The sequence below is a fragment of the Falco peregrinus genome, chromosome 2, assembly GCF_023634155.1.
Source record: "Falco peregrinus isolate bFalPer1 chromosome 2, bFalPer1.pri, whole genome shotgun sequence".
Taxonomy (NCBI): Eukaryota; Metazoa; Chordata; class Aves; order Falconiformes; family Falconidae; genus Falco; species Falco peregrinus.
The window spans coordinates 54,932,453-54,940,198 of record NC_073722.1 but is presented as its reverse complement, the minus strand read 5'-3'; the positions used below and the strand labels follow the sequence as shown (position 1 = coordinate 54,940,198).

The following is a 7,746-nucleotide window of genomic DNA, read 5'->3' as shown; positions in this document are numbered from 1 at the left end:
ACACTTTCAGGTTGCTTCAGCACTGCCTGCCTGCCTGTAAAACCATATACAGGCAGAATCACAGTAGGTACCTCTTAAAGGCATGAGGAAAAAAAAAAAAAAAAAGTCCCCTGTGGAATTCAAGCACACACCCCCTGGTGCAACATATAGCTGACTGGGCTCTGCTCACTTGTGTCCCCTTCCTCCTACCATACCTGATTTTTATTTCTCCTTCCATCTTCCTCTGCTCATGCCACATGCATTTCCTCTCTTGCAGGCCTTGTTGCTAAGCAGCCCGAGCCGCAGGCATGGCTCCGAGCCTGCGCTGGAGCAGGAGCCTGCAGCAGAGATGCCCCAGGAGGCCTCTCTCCACCCTACAACAACTTCCATTAACAGGCAGAATGAAAAGCCATCACATAGTAACAGACCTTTTCTCAACAGGTAGCTTTCACCTCCCTGCTAACAGAAACTGAAAGACACCTGTGTCCAGAACTGAAGTACCCCGAGCTTTAGCTAAGCCTCAGAATTTGAATTAATACGTGTTACAATCCCCTGCTACCTTCAGCTATCAGGTAATTGTAGGAGCCATAACAAGGCCCAATACCAAATACCTTCAGACCACACGTGGCTTTAATCAATGCTCAGATTTTGAATTACCCTTCAGCAAAGCCTGGAAAGCAGGAACAGTTTGCAGCATACACAGAACACCAGTGACCACCTGAGAACCCAAGTTACCCAGCACCATACAACATGGCTGGCAGGCACAGACTGGGATGTAATGCATTAGAAGAAAAGCCTGGGTTGAACAGTGTTTTATCCCTTCTTACAGCTACCTGAGGTATCAGCAAGGAGCTGCAGATAAACAGAAGCTAGACTCAGGTTAAGAGTAGTTTCCACAGAAGGTCACTGTTAAGGCTAAGGAGTATGTAACACACATTAAATGTTTTTCTTCCCCAAAACCTGAAATGTCATCCTGCTATTCATTGTAGTGTAGGTTTCCTCTTTTTTAGAAACTGTGGAAGGGACAGGTAGTATAGTCTCTTTCAAGGCCTTCCTAACACAATCACAATAGCTGAGGATTGTGTTCAACATTAGCCAGCAGATTTCTTTTAGCTACAGATAGGGAAAAAACTGTTCTGTCTCCCGTAAGGAAACACAACATGAACAAATTCAGTGGATATTCTGTTGCTTGTAGCCCTAATACAAACAGCCTCTGTTTAAGAGCAGACAGCTTTAAGTCAACATTTGAACATTCATTTATCACACCTTACCCCTCTAACCAAAATAGAGGTTTAAGAGTTTCAGACCAGACATTAGCAAAAGCTTTACCCAAAGGTTAGTGCAGTACTGGAACATATTATGCAGTCAGTGATGTATCTCTCCATTCCTGGAGGTATTCAGGACACTAGAAAAAAACCAATTGTCCTGCTAACAAGAGGCTGACTAACTTTTTGCTCAGATGAGAGATGATGCCTCAGGTGACTCCTTTTGGAGAAAGTCAGTGATCACTTTAGTCCATTTAGTCTTCCAGCAGAACATTTTATTCTCATTAAGGACAAGGAAATATCAACCAACAGCTCAATTAACATAACACAGATTAAACAAGCCCCGTTAAGCTTTTTCTACTTAACATGTGAAAAAAATCTAAAGACATCTGATGTGTCCAAACTGTTCACATTAAAACTTGAGCTCATCCTTTACCATAAGCTCAGCTGATGTTGCTCCTGTGTATAGCAAAAGGTGGAAACAATTTAAGTTACCAGAACAGCTGTGTTTAACAAGTACTGAAGCACTGGAGTTTAAACTGCATTTACTGGTGTGCTATTAGACTGCTTTCCTTGCATCTCTTCAGTCTCAGGCAGACTTGCAAAAAGCCACAGCAGAAAAACGAACTTCTCCTTTTTCACGTTCTGTAAATTGTCTGCAGATCTTAGCAGAATCCTCAGGGCGGGGGAAAAAAAAAGCCATTTAGATTATCAGAATACCACCTGTTGTAGAGACCAAATCTTTGCAGCTCCCCTCTGGGTCCCACCAACCTTAGTTGTGCTACAAGGTCTTGTAGCACCAGCTAGTAAGTACACTTAATGGATACCTAGCTCTGTGGCATAGTACTACCTTGTTACCATGGTGTATGAAGCACCAACTTGTACAGCCAGTAGGTACAGCTACTATAGACTGAATGCATACCTCTCACCCTTTTGTAAGCTTTGTTTTCAGGGAAACAAGCAGCAAGGGGCTAAGTCTTACCTTCAACAGCAAGTCATCTGAGCTTGTGCCATGGTTTACAGGAAATGGCATACGCCCATCTGTCAAAGAAAGTCCTATCACTCAGTGGACTCAATATTACTTCATTAGCAGAACTGAGCATAGTGGGCTCAAGAAACAAATACACACATGAAGATACTTGGAGGTTGGAACAAACTGTCAATACACTGCTGAAGTGACAAGAAGACCAAGTATTCTCAGCTCTACAGGAGATTATGTGCTTTACAAGAATGCCTAGGTCTTCAGGACAACGCACCTTCATTTTAAGATTTTGTTTTGATTTTGAGAGCCTCGGCAAACAGCTTAACTAGCACCCAAGTATCTAGCCCGAGTCCCCAGCACTGCTGTACAGTGTAGAGTATGCCCAGTCTAACTGCAGAGTTCTCAGGACCTTACCCAATTCATACAGATGTCCGTCCACATTGACAAACAGGATGAAGTGGAAGTTCACACTGTTGTCCTCAATCTTTGAAGAGACCATTGGATAAATTTGTTAGCTTGAAAAAAAAAGCTTAGTACTGCAAACCCCACTTGTGACTACAGGACAGAGGAGATACGTGTCAACAAAGCAACAACAGAGGACTAAGAACTGAAGTTCAGCTCAAGAGGTCTCTGCAAGACTGCTACAAGGTCAAGTGCCAGAAATTATGATGTACAGTCACATTTTCAGACTGGATCTGAACCCAAATTTTCAATCCGTGTTTGAGGAAGAAACCCTGCATGAGTATTCACCCACGAGTCACACATTTCTTTCCTCATGAGCTGTAACAGCTATTTGTCAGACAAAATATTTTATTGCTTTACCACCTTCATTAAACCCCTTGTCCCACGATTTTACACCATCTTATCTTACCCGACATTGTCCTTCTTGTGCAACAGAGTTGTGGACTTCTTGTATAGCCTTAAGAGAAAGCAGATACAGGTTACTACATCCTTTAGTGCTGAGAGCTGTCAGCTGTTTGTGTAGTTCATATACCTTATTATTTGCAAAATGCTTAGCTCTCTCTTCAGGAGACAGATCAGCCGTTTCATCAAGAAACTTCTTCAGGGCAGATCCCTCATCTGCACAGGATGATCAAAGATTTTGTTGAGTACAGGTAAAACATCATTCACAGTTCAAATGCAGCCCAATCAATGCTTGTTGCACTAACTAGGAGTCACTGCATTCAGCCTGGAACCATCTCCAGCATAAGCATATTACAGCTACCACTTGAAGCTATTCATCCAGAAGTTATTAACAACGATCTACACAAACAGCCAGAATTCAAGTGCTTGAGGATATTTGGGATGCTTGTCTTGTAACTCACTTTCAAATGGGATTTAGCTTCTCCAATTCTCCCTTGCAGATCTGGCAGAGGTGTTCAGTCCCATTTTGAAAAAAAAAAAAATCAGGAAAAGTGGGTAGATGCAATTTTAAGTTGCCTCACTGCCTTTGAATTAACACAGCACTTACTCATGATAGGCTTACTTTGATTTTCCAGAACATTATTAGTTGTGCAGTACTAATATGTGTTGAGTTCTAGTTTTACATGGAAGATATGCTCCATCATTCATTTCACTCATCAGAAGTGTGTTATTTCAGAGAATCCTTTCAAGAGTAAAGCAAGGCTACCCTCACTTACCCTTCCGTATGTGTTTTCCTTTGTGTAAAAAGGAATCCCACACCACCCAAAGGGTTCAAGTTCTCTTGGAATAATGAAAGTTTTATTTTGCAGATCTATCTAGTCTTTTGATATGGTATTTCTTAACTCAGTAAGAACCCTATTTTTGACAAAAACTTGCACTCCTGTTTCCTAGGAGTTTACAGCCACCAGCTGCCCAAGCCAGTTTTATGTCTTTTTCTAAATGACGACAATCATCAAAACTATTACCTCTGCAGGAAAAGTCTATTTATAGACCCTTATTCTATACTACTTTCCTAGCAAAAAGGAAACATGTTTTAGATCATTTACAGGCTACACTGAGCAACTCTTTATATTAGACGTAAGTGGCATGAAGAACTTTCTCTTCAGTTGACATCAACATCTATGTCAATAGCTACTTCTGAACAGGATCCTTTATAATGACCGACTTTGGCCAGCTCTTCTACGTAACCTTTTCCCTTTGCACTGCTCACTAGGATGATACCTCTGCAGCTAGCAGACAGGAGTCAAACTGCATTCCCTTCTGAAATTCAGCTACGTGGTGATACCACATGCTCCTCTTCAAGAGAAGAAAGCCCTACTTACCAACTGAAGCAGCACAGTATGCCTTAACTTGGCTTGCATGAAAGCCCCATGTGTCTCCAATAGCCCAAACCCACTCAATCTTCCTGCCATTAAAAAAAAATGGAAATGCAAGCATTTCAGAACATTCATACTCACCAAGCTTCAGTTTGTCTTTATTATTAGCAACTGCATGTATCAGACCAATTGTCCCACAGGAGTTACTGACTGTCTGCTTCAGGAAATACACCTTGGAACTGATTTCTTGGTCCTTTATTTTCTCAGTCTGTTGTTTCCTGAAGTTCTCATGCTGTAAACATGTAGTTGTTTTAAGCATTTCGCCACAGCGGTATCTTTTTACTGTGCAAGCTACTAGACAAATGAGTTGGACAGGAGAATCAATGCTAGGACTGGACAAAGATTCACCCAGGAAGTCATCTTTGTGGCATCGGTCCAGTAAAGCATCGCATATCTATACTGGACGCAGGCCAAATCTTAATGGACTACCTGCATGACTCAGTCATATCCAAAGGCACTGTTCTTAGCCTCTCCATCTGTGCTATACACTGGAAATAGCTTGGGGTGGGAAATCATATAATGGACAGGCTCTTTTGTATTCCCTCTCAATTGTTTTGGTCTATTAGTGAGACTACTCGCCATGTCTCTGCAATAGTTTGCCTTTGTACCTTTATGTTATTTCCCTTCATGAACCCCTATCTATCAGAACAATCTATAGACAAGTGTAAAACCCATCACTACAAAACGCTATAATCCTTCCTTTAAAGAAATCGTTAAGTGTATTTTATTTTGAAGTCCATCTCCTCATCTACTTCCTTACCATCAATTAGACTAACCGTATTAATCATACTCGCTTAGGCCTCTCCATATACCATGATTCAGCACAGTAACAGAATTTCTATTCCTCTCACTCAAGACTGCTCGTGTTTTTGCCTCCCTCAGTCCGATACACAGAATGTAAGAGCAGTACCGGAGTAAGAGACCTCGTTGTGTTGCTCAGTTCATCTCAGTTCAGGCTCTTTGGGGCCGAGCACCCAGCACCCTACCCACCGCCCACCTACAGCCCCACGGGAGCCAAACCCGCCCCAGCGCCCGCCGCTCGCGGAGATGGCACAGGCACACCCCGGCGGGTACCGACACCGCTGCCGACGACGGCCGGGTTTTTCACCCCGGGGCCATGCGGGCCAGACGCGACCCGGCCGGCCTACCCGGGCTGACGGCCCAAACCCTGTCACACGGCACTGGGGCAGCCACAGGCTCGGTGCCCGATCCCAGCCCATCCACCTGCTGCCCCCAGGGCTGCAGCCCAGAGGGCCTGCGAGGCAGAGCGGCCCCGGAGGGACACGACAGCCACCCCCTCCGCCCCGGCATCGCCCCCACCCCGCGGGAGGCGCCACCCACCTGCTCGGTGAGGGGGAAGAGCAGCAGCAGTGCGCAGGCCGGCGCCGGCACGGCGCCCAGCGCCTCCTCCTCGAAGCCCAGCACGTCCACGAAGCGCCAGCCGGGACCCACCCCCAGGCGGGACAGCACCTACGCGGGGCACAGCGAGCGGGTGGCGCGGCCGCGGCAGCCCCCCACCCCCGCCGCCCCCCGCGCCGCGCCCCAGTGACACAGCACAACGCGCGGCACCGCGGCGCCACCTGCCGGCCACGCCCCGGCACCGCCGCCGGCACCACCCGACCGAGGGGGCGCCCCCGGGGGAGGGCGCGGCCCCAGCGCCGTTCCGCAGGTGCGGCCGCGCCCCGGTACCGCTCCGCGCCGCTCCAGCCGGCGCCGTCCCGGCAGGGCGCGATGCCGAGGGGCGCAGGGAGAAGGAGCGGCGCCCGCCCGCCCGCCCCCGGCGGTCCTGCGGCGGGGACTCACTTTGTTCAGCATCTGGAAGACAATGCGGAGAGAGAGGGGTGAATGCCGAGGAGAAACGGCGCCCCGCCAGCCACCCCCTCCCCGCCGCCCCTCACGCACCTCGGGGTTGATCTCCATAGGCTGCCAGGCCATGGCTGCAGGGCGCCGAAGAGCCGGGAAGAAGGCTGGCTGCGCCTCAGGCACGACGATGTCCCCCGCGACACCTCTCTCGCAGCCCCCTACCGCCGTCGACGCTGCGGTGCGGAGCCGCCCACCCGCCTCTTATATAGAAGGGGCGGGCTGGCCCACTCGGCGGCGGGGGGGGAGGAGCAGGGCACGACCAACGCGCGGGGGGCGCGCGCGCGCGGAGGGCCCGCGGCGGGGGCGGGGGGCGGCGGTAGGTGTCGGGGAGCGGCGGGGCGGGGGGAGCTCGGCCCGGGCCGTGACGGGGCCGCGGGCGCTGCCCGACCCCGCGTCCCGTTTCCTCCGCGGGAGTGGAGCGCGGCGGGGAGGACCCCGGCCCACCTTACGACGGTGTGGAGAAAGTGCTAGAAGCGGCGGGGACAAGGTGGTGGCGGCGGCGGCCTCCGGCCCAGCCCGGCCTGGCCCCGCCGCTATCTCGCCCCCGCGGGGCCGGGCGGCGCTGCCGGCGGGGGCCAGCGGCAGCCCGTCAGCGAGGGCGGCGGGTCTCTGCCCCGGGCTAGCGGCAGCCCGTCACCCTGTCACCGAGGGCAGCGGGTCTTGGCACCGGCACCGGCCCAGCCCCAGGGCCCTGCTTGTCCTGGAAGCCTGTGCCCGCGGCTGTGTGCCTGCACGCTGCCCTGGCGTGGGCCCTGCGCTGTGTGTGCGTGGCGTAAAGAATATTGATGGGTTTGATACTCAACATAAGCAGCAGATACTTATTTTAAAAATTTCAGCATGATAATAAAACCGTCGCAAAAGTCTGCTGATGGCATCTCTGCAGTTCGAACCAATTCCTGAACCGGTCCAATGAAGTTGGTAAAAATAGTGGGCTTTTTATCTTTTATTCATGACCTGACAGTTTCTCCATACAATGTCTTTGGACTAGAACATCTCCGAACAAGGCAACAAAACCAGCCTACCTGAAATAGTAGAAATCACGTGGAGCCCAAACAGCCTTTCAGATTTTACTAGTAAACAGCCAGATGGGAGCCTCGTGGGTAAGCGAGAGGTGCTTCACAGTTATCTTGCAAACAATGCAAATACTGAACCAAATAGTCAGCTGAATGTCTGCCGTCTGGTTTTGATGACTTCCTTCCTTTGGTTTTTCCACCCTGTTTCAGAACGCTTTCGATCCCAGTGCAGCAAAATTTCTAAGTAAGTACCTGCCTAATTTCAAGCACATTTAAATTAACTGTAGATCTACTGCACTGTAAGTTAGTGGGGAATAATTCACATCAGGTGTTCGCACGCGGAT

General features: G+C 49.4%; 1 protein-coding gene across 1 annotated transcript; it reads right to left on the bottom strand.

Moving 5' to 3' along the window:
• Window positions 1–1,497: 1,497 nt before the first annotated feature.
• On the bottom strand, window positions 1,498–6,582 carry UCHL1 (ubiquitin C-terminal hydrolase L1). Its single transcript, XM_055797536.1, has 9 exons — window positions 6,429–6,582; window positions 6,330–6,341; window positions 5,868–5,996; window positions 4,608–4,758; window positions 3,221–3,306; window positions 3,098–3,145; window positions 2,641–2,710; window positions 2,227–2,285; window positions 1,498–1,920 (listed from the first exon to the last, which is right to left on the bottom strand). The coding sequence occupies exons 1-9, from the start codon at window positions 6,459–6,461 to the stop codon at window positions 1,834–1,836; spliced, it is 675 nt and encodes a 224-aa protein (XP_055653511.1). The 5' UTR covers window positions 6,462–6,582; the 3' UTR covers window positions 1,498–1,833.
• Between the last annotated feature and the right edge of the window lie 1,164 nt (window positions 6,583–7,746).